General features: G+C 38.3%; 1 protein-coding gene across 6 annotated transcripts in view; it reads left to right on the top strand.

The window, feature by feature from the left end:
- The window catches only part of IMMP2L (inner mitochondrial membrane peptidase subunit 2), a 906,926-nt gene that overhangs the window by 34,707 nt on the left and 859,355 nt on the right, over positions 1–12,864 (top strand). For all 6 annotated transcript variants that reach the window (XR_011246624.1, XM_069541018.1, XM_060020737.2 and 3 more), the window contains one exon: positions 8,311–8,447. Coding sequence is in view for 5 of the 6 variants with exons in the window: in XM_069541018.1 (XP_069397119.1) it covers positions 8,313–8,447 (135 nt within the window). In the remaining variant the exon portion in view is untranslated. The remainder of the gene's footprint in view (positions 1–8,310; positions 8,448–12,864) is intronic.

The following is a 12,864-nucleotide window of genomic DNA, read 5'->3' as shown; positions in this document are numbered from 1 at the left end:
TTTTCCCTTGCTGCTTTAAATATTTTCTCTTTGTATTTAATTAAAAACATTAAAAAAAATTTTGGCTGCATTGGGTGTTCGTTGCTGCGTGCGGGCTTTTCTCTAGTTGTGATGAGTGGGGGTTACTCTTCATTTTGGTGCACTGGCTTCTCATTGCAGTGGTTTCTTTTGTTGCGGAGCACAGTCTCTAGGCACACGGACTTCAGTAGTTGTGGGTCATGGGCTCTATAGTGCAGGCTTAGTAGTTGTGGCACACAGGCTTTGTTGCTCCGTGGCATGTGGGATCTTCCTGGGCCAGGGCTCAAACCCCTGTCTCCTGCACTGGCAGGTGGATTTTTAACCACTGTTCCACCAGTGAAGCCCTGTATTTAATTTTTGATAGTTTGATTAATATGTGTCTTGGCGTGTTTCTTCTTGCATTTATCCTGTATGGGACTCTGCACTTTCTGGACTTGACTGACCATTTCCTTTCCCATATTTGGGAAGTTTTCAGTTATAATGTCTTCAAATATTTTCTCAGTACCTTTCTTTTTCTCTTCTTCTTCTGGGACCATTATAATTTGAATGTTGGTGTGTTTACTGTTGTCCCACAGGTCTCTGAGACTGTCCTCAGTTCTGTTCATTATTTTGTCTTTATTCTGCTTTGTGGTAGTTATTTCCACTCTTTTATCTTCCATGTCACTTATCTGTTCTTCTGTCTCAGTTATTCTGCTATGGATCCCTTCTAGAGAATTTTTAATTTCATTTTTTGTGTTCATCATTGTTTGTTTGCTCTTTAGTTCTTCTAGGTCCTTTTTAATCGTTTCTTCTGTTTTCTCCATTCTGTTTCCAAGATTTTGGATCATCTTTACTATCATTACTCTGAATTCTGTTTCAGGTAGACTGCCTATTTCCTCTTCTTTTTTTTGGTCTAGTGGGTTTTTACCTTGCTCTTTCATCTGCTGTGTATTTCTCTGTCTTCTCATTTTGCTTAATTTACTGTGTTTGGGGTTTCCATTTCACAGCCTGCAGGTTCATAATTCCCAATGTTTTTGCTGTCTGCTCCTAGTGGGTAAGGTTCGTTTAGTGGGTTGTGTAGGCTTCCTGCTGGAGGGAACTGGTGCCTGTGTTCTGGTGGATGAGTCTGGATCTTGTCTTTCTGGTGGGCAGGACTGCATCCCAAGGTGTGTTTTGGGGTGTCTGTGGCCTTATTATGATTTTAGGCAGCCTCTCTGCTAATGGTTGGGTTTGTGTTCCTGTCTTGGTTGTTGTTTGGCATGGTGTGTCCAGCACTGTAGCTTACTCGTTGTTGAGTGGAGCTGGTTGTTAGCATTGAGATGGAGATCTCTGGGAGAGCTTTCGCCATTTTATATTACGTGGAGCTGGGAGGTCTCTGTTGGACCAATGTCCTGAACTCGGCTCTCCCATCTAAGAGGCTCCGTCCTGACACCCAGCCAGAGCACCAAGACCTTGTCAGCCACGTGGCTCAGGGGAAAAGGGAGAAAAAAATGAAATAAAAAGTAAAATAAAGTAAAATAAAGTTATTAAAATAAAAATTAAAAAATATTGTAAAAAATAAAAAAATAAGGAAGAAAGAAGAGAGCAACCACACCAATAAACAAATCCACCAATGATAACAAACACTAAAAACTATACCAAAAAACCAGAAAAAACAAAACAGGCGGAACCCTAGGACAGATGGTGAAAGCAAAGCTATATAGATAAAATCACTAAAAGAAGCATACACATACACACTCACAAAAAGAGAAAAAGGAAAAAAAATATATAAAAGGAAGAGAGCAACCAAATCAGTAAACAAATCTACCAGTGATAGTAAGCTCTAAATACTAAATGAAGATCAACATAAAACCGGAAACAAATTAGATGCAGGAAGCAAAGTCCAAGTCTGCAGTTGCTCCTAAAGTCCACTGCCTCAATTTTGGGATGATTTGTTGTCGATTCAGGTATTTCAGAGATGGAGGGTACATCAAGTTGATTGTGGAGATTTAATCCACTGCTCCTGAGGCTGCTGGGAGAGATTTTCCTTTCTCTTCTTTGTTCACACAGCTCCTGGGGTTCAGCTTTGGATTTGGCCCCGCCTCTGCATGTAGGTCACCTGAGGTGGTCTGTTCCCTGCGCAGCCAGGATGGTGTTAAAGTCGCAGCTGATTAGGGGACTCTGGGTCACTTAGGCCGGTGGGAGGGAAGGGTACGGAATGTGGGGCGAGCCTGCAGCGACAGAAGCCAGCATGATGTTGCACCAGCTTGAAGCATGCCGTGTGTTCTCCTGGAAATGTTGTCCCTGTATCACAGAACCCTGGCAGTGGCAGGCTGCACAGGCTCCCCGGAGGGGAGGTGTGGATAGTGACCTGTGCTTGCACACAGGCTTCTTGGTGGCGGCAGCAGCAGCCTTAGCGTCTCATGCCCGTCTCTGGGGTCTGCGCTGATAGCCGTGGCCCACGCCCATCTCTGGAGCTCATTTAGGTGGTGCTCTGAATCCCCTCTCCTTGCGCACCCCGAAACAATAATCTCTTGTCTCTTAGGGAGGTCCAGACTTTTTCCCGGACTCCCTCCAGGCTAGCTGTGGCACTCTAGCCCCCTTCAGGCTGTGTTCACACAGCCAACCCCAGTGTGGACTTTTAAAATTGGGTTTCTTTTCCAGAACATGATTCACTTTATGTGTAACCCATTACATTTCTTTCTTTCTTTTATTTTTTAAAATAAATTTATTTATGTATTTATTTATTTATGGCTGTGTTGGGTCTTCGTTGCTGTGCACGGGCTGTCTCTAGTTGCACTGAGCAGGGGCTACTCTTTGTTGTGGTGCTCAAGCTTCTCATTGTGGTGGCTTCTCTTATTGCGGAGCATGGGCTCTAGGTGTGCGGGCTTTGGTAATTGTGCCTCATGGGCTTCAGTAGTTGTGGCTTGTGGGCTCTAGAGCACAGGCTCAGTAGTCGTGGCGCACGGGCTTAATTGCTCTGCGGCATGTGTGACCTTCTTGGCCCAGGGCTTGAACCCGTGTCCCCTGCATTGGCAGGCGGAGTTTTAACCCCTGTGCCACCAGGGAAGCCCAGCTTTCTTTCCTTTATTATTTTTGATTGGTTTTTCTTCATTCTTTATTTTTTCTTGCTGTTTTGTCCTTTCTGCACATTTTTGAGTGAGAATTATTAAGTCACACAAGTTAAAAGATAAATAATTTCATGCTGGAGTTCACATTCTAAAGATTACCAATTATCTATTTTTATAGTATTTATTTATAATCTGAAAGGAGGAAGGTGGCCCTGTAATTTATTTCAAATTGGTATCCATCAGTTACTTTCCCAGATCTGCTTCCAGTGGAATCAAAATTGTTCTAGTTCATCAGTTATTATTTTTCCCTTGATTCAGTGTAAACGTATCCTAATGCCTCCTGCCTCCTATTGCACATGCTTATGCTTTGTTTGCAGAGTGAGGTTATTGGTACCAGGAGCTCCTGGAGAGATACATGGAGGAGGGTAGCCTGATCGTGTGTGGTCATCTACTCATTTCTTGTGATCTTATCACAGGGCCTTTGGGAAGGAACTATGACTCAGTGTACCATTTTACTTTTGGTATCTTAGCATAGTGAGTAGCACAAAGTAGGCACTTAATGTAGAGAGAATGAAAATGTAAGCTCCACGTGGCCAAGGACCAAGCCTGCCTTGTTCTGCATTATGTGCTCACCCCTTAGCACAGTTACATAGTAGGTGATCAATAAATATATATTGACTGAGTCAGGAATTGGGTGTCAGATTTGTTTGGGTCCCTGCTCTTTTATTCTCTGATATTCATAGTTTGAATTTACAAATAAAATCTTGATTTGGCTATCCAAATGTGCAGGCTGATTTCTATGATAGAAAGGTTACATTTTATATAAGATACTGCTTTGTAATTTATTGTTTTCCTTTTACCTTCAAACCTGCCACACAATTTTAAAATAGTTTTTATAATTAGGATGACTTGAGTTGTATTTATTCACCTGGTTGCTATGGATGAGTGATTAGTGACTTTGTATAAGCTAAAATATATGCAAATTTAAGAATGATTTTAGATGAATTCATGTATGATCAAACCATAACAAGTTGTGAGAGGAAAGAGAGGTATTTAGAGTATAGGTCATTATGTGGTTGAGGTCAGTAGCACCAAAAAACCTTTTACTTGCAGGTGTTTTATACCAGGTGGCAAATATGATTTCAGTGAACTCTGAAAGCTTATTTAAAAATATTCTCAGTTTATGTACTTTAGCAATGAACCAGATGTGCCTGCTACTTAAGCAATAATTTTCTCAGGAGCAGTGTTTTGAACCTAAATGACTTGCATGGTTACTAGAAGAATTGAGTTCACTAGTTCACTAGGAATAAAAATTATTCCTTTTTTGCCGGGGATGGTCACATTATTATTGCTTAAAGGAAATTTTGGCAGAGGAAGTGGATGCTAGGTGCTTATTAGTATGGTAGTTTTAAACATTTAAGGTGTGAACAAAACACCAGATCATCCCGATGGTTCTTTATAGAAAAAGAAATACATTAACTTTAATGAAGTGTGAATGCCATAGCACTTTAAACATTTTATTTGATATGACTTGACATAGAAGTATAATATTCATTTCTTCATTTATGTATAGCTTTAGTATTCTAATGATAGTGAGAAGCTTCTAAAAGCGTTTTATTATGAGGTAGAGGTGTGGTTCACAATTCGGGTAGGACAGGACTGTACTGAGACTTTGCTTTTAAGCCTCTGAAAATAGTGACCCCTTATCTGCAAGGCAGCTTTTATTTTCCCCCTTGGCTTGGGGCAGAATCTGCACACCTTCAGATTGGCACACCTCCCACAGCTCCCACATGCTCTTTGAGAATCTCTCAGTAGAAAAATATTTGTCCTTACCGTTGTGCAGGAGATGGCAGCAGTGCCCTGATGAGCAGTAGAGTTGTGAGTGTGAGAAGGGAAAGGGCAGTGGCTTTCAGGTCTTTACCTGTATTTAAAATGTCCTTTCACAGAAATTGCACTAGTTCCAACTTCCTCTTTGCTTCCCTTTTTAACTATTTGTTTAATAAAAGCAAAGTTATTTTTTCTTTTCAACATTAAAAAAAATCTCAAACCTAAAAGGCAACATAACATTTCTTCTTAGTCAATAATAATCTAAGTGCTTTTCTTAATTTTAGTACCTTTTCAACGTCCTGGAGAAGCAATCAAAAAATGTATAGAAATATAGAATGTTAACCCTAGAAAGGATCTTAGAAATTGAATCTAACCCCTTTCTTTTTATAGATGAGGAAACTGAGGACCAGAAGTGAGTTGATCAAAGTCATGCAGCTATTTGTAGACATAGAGAGGACACCACCTCAGGGCCCCTGACACTCGTTACCATGCTCCTTCCTGGGTGCCACAGTGACTGAATGGAGTAGCAGTATAGGGGGGAGTTTATATTGGAAAAGAATTGAAGGTGTAAAATTCTGGGAACCTGAATTTAATGCAACTTATGTTAATGTATTTTTCCCCTTTAATTTACATTGTAATCATGCATGCTACCTTACAACTGGGATAGCTGTGGCGTCATCGTATTTGAAGCTTTCCTAGTTTCTATCCTGCTGCTATCCCTAGTTATTTAGTGAAGGTGAAGGTCCATGCATGCAGGGCACAGGGAACAGCCAAGAGAACACATTATATTTTCATTCTGTCAATATATTTGCTACTTTTATTCTAAGAGCCACAGATATATAGAAGCAAGTTTTTCTATTTGTACTATCCGTTTTTTTTTTGAGTCTAAATCCTCTGGTTATCTAAGTCTCTTTGACCTGATTATTAAAATATATTTAAGCAAGCATAGGTTTGTGTGTTTAAAGCCAGTTTATTAATTACTTAAATAGTCAAGTGGTCAGGTTAGTTGTTATATGAATTGTCAGTATTTTTTTCCTGTTTGAACTGAAGTACTTACTATGGGTGAGTAGAAAGGTAAGAATTTCCAAGGCTCTTCAGACTTTCAAGATGTTTTCAAAAGCATGTAATATTCTGTCATAGTCTGAATCGGCTACATAAAAGAATTGCAGTCAGTTATAATATATCGATCGGTGCACAAACAGAGAAGAATCTTACTTGTTCTACTTGGAGCAGCAGGGACTAGACTGCAAAAGTGTGGTTTGTTTATTGTGATGGGAAAGAGAGCAAGACTAGTTTTACCCCATAGTATCTATACATTAAAGTGACTTCTGAGGACCATCTTTCTTTTTTAAATATTAGAAACCAACTGAAGTTCAAAGAAGAAAATAGTTCATCATCTACTTTCTCAACATCTAGAATGAACCATTTTTAGCATTTTGGTAAACCTGCTTTTTTATGTCTCTCTGTATTTTAATAATTATTCAAGTGACATATCGGTGTTTATTAAATGATTAAAACAATACTGCAGATAACTATTTAAAATGCTTTTATATGCATACATTTATATAGAAAATATATTTAGTGAGAGTTTTTAAATATTATACTGTATATGTAGCTGTCTTTATATCCTCTGCACTTAGCATTGGTGTTTAGCAGGCAATAAATAAATGTTTACTGAATTAAAAATTGAGAATTAACATGGTAAAGTTTGTGTATACTCCATCCAAACTGAACTTCTTTTAGTTTCTATAATAACCATATTTTATTTTGCTCTGAAGACTTCATACATGCTGCTCCTTTTGCTGAAGAGCCCAGGTCTCACCTCAAATGCCATTTCCTTTGAGAGACCTTTCTGAATCATTTTCTGATGGATAGATTTCCTTGCTCCATGTTCCTGTGCTCCAGAGACATTGGCCCATTTTAATGCTCATTTCCATTGGAAATATTTGTTTAAGGGCAGTCTTCCCTGGCACTTTGTAACTCCTTGAGTGCAAGGACCGTATCTCCTTTTCACTCCTGTATCCCTAGCACCCACCTTATGACCTTGTACTTATTAGAAGTTTGAGGAATTGAATCATGAGCATGTTTTTAGTACTTTGGAATGCAATCCAAGGGAATGACAAAATAACAGTGCTTGGATAGGTCACAACTACACCTTGACAGTTTTCTTGTCTCCTCTCCTCTCCCCAGCCTTTGCCCATCCATTTTCAATCCTGTCAGTTTAACTTCCAAAATAGGTATAAGTTTGCCCATGTTGGTCCCTCTCCACCACCACCACCACCACCATAATCCATCCTACCATCATGTCTTGCCCTGGACTGCTAGAATAATCTGGTCTCCCTGTATCTATCTAGTCCTGTTCAAGAAATAAAACAGACAAAAATTATAGTCTGTTACACAGTATGAATAAGTATTGTTTTGAGAAACTGGTGAACTGGTCATTTGTCTTTTCCAGCCAGGAAGATTCTTCATCTGTTGGACTGAGTTTGGGTCCATTGGATCTTCTAGGGTGGCATATTTTGATCTCTCACTATTTTGTTTTTCATTGCTTGAGACAGTTTAAGGATTGCCTTAGCTAGGCAATCTGAAATCTGAAAATTAATCAAGTTACAGGGCTAAGTGAGGGTTGATAATTTTCTGTATTGAATTCATATGCAGTGATTTTTTTTCTTGATTTTTCGTAGATTTCATTGTTGTATTAGTTAGGATCAGTCTGGCTGCTATAACATAGGCCCTATAGCATTGGCTTAAATAAGATGGAAAATGATTTACCTCTTAATTAACAGCTCGAGTGTAAGCGATGCAGGGCAATGACAGTGTCTGCATGGTGCTGGGGACCTAGGAACCTTCTCTTTTGTTGCTTTGCCATCTTTAACTTGAGATGGCTACTCCTGATCCTACAACCACGTCCTTATCACAGGTATCACAAAATGGGAACAGAAAGTGGAGGGCATACTTCTTTTAAGGGCACAGTGTGGAAGTATGTAATTGCTGCTCATATGCCATTCATCATACATAGTCACATGGTCACACTTAGCTGCAAGGGAGGCTGGGCAGCCATGTGTCCCACTAGAACTTCTATTATTGCAGAAGAGAACAGATATCAGGGCTTTAAGGAGCATCTCCACCATAGTCAGCAACAGGAAAGGATTTACTTTTGGAATGCTTATTTTTTTCCTAACTCATTGCTTTGTGAGGAGAAGTTTTCTATTGAAATTAGTAAGCTACTTGAGCTACTGAAAAGAGTTAACCTAAGTTAATGTATTTGCCTTTGGGATTTTAAGTCAAATTTATTCCAATGGTTATAGGGATGAGTGTGAAACATATTGAGATGAGGTTGCTTTTTCTTAACTCTTATTTTTCTTGGGCTGTTTTTATGTTTTTCTTTTTCACCTTTTTGAGGCTAATTTCATATTTGTTTTCTTTGTGCTTTTAGGTATGGCACTGTCTCAAGGCTGGGTGAAGAGATACTTCAAGGCATTTTGTAAAGGCTTCTTTGTGGCGGTGCCTGTGGCGGTGACTTTCCTGGATCAGGTTGCCTGTGTGGCAAGAGTGGAAGGAGCATCAATGCAGGTGAGACTAATATGACTTCGTTCTTTAAAGCACATGCTTCACTGTTTCTCAGGCATTAGAAATGATATTTCTGTGTATTATTTCTATGCTGGAACTGAAAGGTTTTAAAAAGGCCTTGAACTGAAATTTAACATTGCTAAATTTCTTTACAAGGTTTTTTAATGTAGTCATATTAAAATCAGAGCAGAGGTGAATAAAATTAACTATCAGATAGTTCTCTGTATCTGTGGCTTTTTTTTTTTGGAATTGTAAATGGAGATTCTAAAGAAATTTTACTTCATGATACCATTTTTTGTGACTGTGGCTTGAGATTTTAAGATTTTTAAGTTATCCATATTTGAATACATACTTAAATATCCTTTTAGGATCAAATTATTAGTACAGCTGCAAGATGGATTTGGCTCAAATTCAGTTACTCTATTGTTACACACACACACACACACACACACACACACACACACACACTTCTGATAGGTAGAAAAGTCTAGAGCACTGATCTCAGATATTCTAGTGTATTCTTTAAGCCTGTTACTGATTGAAAACATTAAGTGCTATTTACATTGAAAGAAATTTGGAGTGGAGATTTCCAAAAGTTATATGCAAATAGTCTTCTGGAGTAACTTAGAGAAAACTCGATTATTCGAAAATTGATGTCTAGAAACTAGCTGTTTAAGTAAGTTTATGCAACTAAGAAGAATTTGCATTTTGTAATATAATTTGTTTTCTTCTGTTATTAGCATGTATTAAGTTCATGCGTTGTGCTCAATATGTGTATAAAACATAAATAAAATGAATGTATAAGCTTCTAAAAGCTTAAAATTATACAGAGAATAAACAGCTTACTTTTTTTCTTTTTGTCTTAGAACTGGGTGAGGGCATAGACATCAGCTCTGAGGAGTTAGAATGAATTTGCTTTTTTAAAAATTTTTTGAATTTTATTTTATTTATTTTTTTATACAGAAGGTTCTTATTAGTCATCAATTTTATACACATCAGTGTATACATGTCAATCCCAATCGCCCTGTTCATCCCACCACCATCCCCACCCCCTGCCACTTTCCTCCCTTGGTGTCCATACATTTCTTCTCTACATCTGTGTCTCAATTTCTGCCCTACAAACCGGTTCATCTGTACCATTTTTCTAGGTTCCACATATATGTGTTAATATACAATATTTGTTTTTCTGTTGCCGACTTACTTCGCTCTGTATAACAGCCTCTAGATCCATCCACATCTCTACAAATGACCCAATTTCGTTCCTTTTTATGGCTGAGTAATATTCGATTGTAGATATGTACCATATTTTCTTTATCCATTCATCTGTCGATGGGCATTTAGGTTGCTTCCATGACCTGGCTATTGTAAATAGTGCTGCAGTGAATATTGGGGTGCATGTGTCTTTTTGAATTATGGTTTTCTCTAGGTATATGCCCAGTAGTGGGATTGCTGGGTCGTATGGTAGTTCTATTTCTAGTTTTTTAAGGAACCTCCATACTGTTCTCCATAGTGGCTGTATCAATTTACAATCCCACCAACAATGCAAGAGGTTTCCCTTTACTCCGCACCCTCTCCAGCATTTGTTGTTTGTAGATTTTCTGATGATGCCCATTCTAACTGGTGTGAGGTGATATCTCATTGTAGTTTTGATTTGCATTTCTCTAATAATTAGTGATGTTGAGCAGCTTTTCATGTGCTTCTTGGCCATCTGTATGTCCTCTTTGGAGAAATGTCTATTTAGGTTTTCTGCCCATTTTTGGATTGGTTTGTTTTTTTAATAATGAGCTGCGGGCTTCCCTGGTGACGCAGTGGTTGGGAGTCCACCTGCGATGCAGGGGACACGGGTTCATGCTCCAGTCTGGGAAGATCCCATGTGCCGCGAAGCGGCTGGGCCCATGAGCCATGGCTGCTGAGCCTGTGCTTCCGGAGCCTGTGCTCTGCAATGGGAGAGGCCACAAGAGTGAGAGGCCCATGTACTACTGCAAAAAAAAAAAAAAAAAATATATATATATAGAGAGAGAGAGAGAGAGCGGTTTATATATTTTGGAGATTAATCCTTTGTCCTTTGATTCATTTGCAAATATTTTCTCCCATTCTGAGGGTTGTCTTTTCATCTTGTTTATGGTTTCCTTTGCTGTGCAAAAGCTTTGAAGTTTCATGAGGTCCCTTTGTTTATTTTTGTTTTTATTTCCATTACTCTAGGAGGTAGATCAAAAAAGATCCTGCTGTGATTTATATCAAAGAGCATTCTTCCTATGTTTTCCTCTTAGAGTTTTAGAGTGTCCGGTCTTACATTTAGGTCTCTAATCCATTTTGAGTTTATTTTTGTCTATGCTGTTAGGGAGTGTTCTAATTTCATTCTTTTACATGTAGCTGTCCAGTTTTCCCAGCACCACTTATTGAAGAGACTGTCTTTTCTCCATTGTATATCCTTGCCTCTTTTGTCATAGATTAGTTGACCATAGGTGCGTGAGTTTATCTCTGGGCTTTCTATCTTGTCCCATTGATCTATATTTCTGTTTTTGTGCCAGTACCATATTGTCTTGATGACTGTAGCTTTGTAGTATAGTCTGAAGTCAGGGAGCCTGATTCCTCCAGCTCTGCTTTTTTCCCTCAAGACTGCGTTGGCTATTCAGGGTCTTTTGTGTCTCCATACAGATTTTAAGATTTTTTGTTCTAGTTCTGTAAAAAATGCCATTGGTAATTTGATAGGAATTGCACTGAATCTGTAGATTGCTTTGGGTAGTATAGTCCTTTTCACAATATTGATTCTTCCAATCCAAGAACATGGTATATCTCTCCATCTGTTGGTATCATCTTTAATTTCTTTCATCAGTGTCTTATAGTTTTCTGCATACAGGTCTTTTGTCTCCCTAGGTAGGTTTATTCCTAGGTATTTTATTCTTTTTGTTGCAATGGTAAATGGGCGTGTTTCCTTAATTTCTCTTTCAGATTTTTCATCATTAGTGTATAGGAATGCAAGAGATTTCTGTGCATTAATTTGTATCTTGCAAGTTTACCAAATTCATTGATTAGCTCTAGTAGTTTTCTGGTGGCATTTTTAGGATTCTCTATGTATAGTATCATGTCATCTGCAAACAGTAACAGTTTTACTTCTTCTTTTCCAATTTGTATTCCTTTTATTTCTTTTTCTTCTCTGATAGCCATGGCTAAGACTTCCAACACTATGTTGAATAATAGTGGAGAGAGTGGACATCCTTGTCTTGTTCCTGATCTTAGAGGAAATGCTTTCAGATTTTCACCATTGAGAATGATGTTTGCTGTGGGTTTGTCGTATATGGCCTTTATTATGTGGATGTAGGTTCCCTCTGTGCCCACTTTCTGGAGATTTTTTATCATAAATGGGTGTAGAATTTTGTCAGAAGCTTTTTCTGCATCTATTGACATGATCATATGGATTTTATTCTTCAATTTGTTAATATGGTGTTTCACACTGATTGATTGGCATATATTGAAGAATCCTTGCATCCCTGGGATAAATCCCACTTGATCATGGTGTATGATCCTTTTAATGTGTTGTTGGATTCTGTTTGCTAGTATTTTGCTGAGGATTTTTGCATCTATATTCATCAGTGATATTGGTCTGTAATATTCTTTTCTTGTAGTGTCTTTGTCTGGTTTTGGTATCAGGGTGATGGTGACCTCATAGAATGAGTTTAGGAGTGTTCCTTCCTCTGCAGTTTTTTGGAAGACTTTGAGAAGGATGGGTGTTAGCTCATCTCTAAATGTTTCATAGAATTCACCTGTGAAGCCATCTGGTCCTGGGCTTTTGTTTGTTGGAAGATTTTTAATCACAGTTTCAATTTCTTTACTTGTGATTGGTCAGTTCATATTTTCTGTTTCTTCCTGGTTCAGTTTGGAAGGTTATACCTTTCTAAGAATTTGTCCATTTCTTCCAGGTTGTCCATTTTATTGGCATAGAGTTGCTTGTAGTAGTCTCTTAGGATGCTTTGTATTTCTGTGGTGTCTGAGGTGTCTTCTCCTTTTTCCTTTGTAATTTTATTGATTTGAGTCCTCTCCCTCTTTTTCTTGATGAGTCTGGCTAATGGTTTATCAATTTTGTTTATCTTCTCAAAGAACGAGCTTTTAGTTTTATGGATCTCTGCTGTTGTTTTCTTTGTTTCTATTTCATTTATTTCCACTCTGATCTTTATGATTTCTTTCCTTCTGCTAACTTCGGGTTTTTTTGGTTCTTCTTTCTCTAGTTCCTTTAGGTGTAAGGTTAGATTGTTTATATGAGATTTTTGTTGTTTCTTGAGGTAGGCTTGTATTGCTATAAACTTCCCTCTTAGAACTGCTTTAGCTCCATCCCATAGGTTTTGGCTCGCCATGTTTTCATTGTCTATTGTTTCTAGGCATTTTTTGATTTCCTCTTTGATTTCTTCAGTAATCTCTTGGT

This window comes from Delphinus delphis, chromosome 9, assembly GCF_949987515.2.
Source record: "Delphinus delphis chromosome 9, mDelDel1.2, whole genome shotgun sequence".
NCBI classification, from domain to species: Eukaryota; Metazoa; Chordata; class Mammalia; order Artiodactyla; family Delphinidae; genus Delphinus; species Delphinus delphis.
This window is presented reverse-complemented; position numbering and strand designations above follow the sequence as displayed.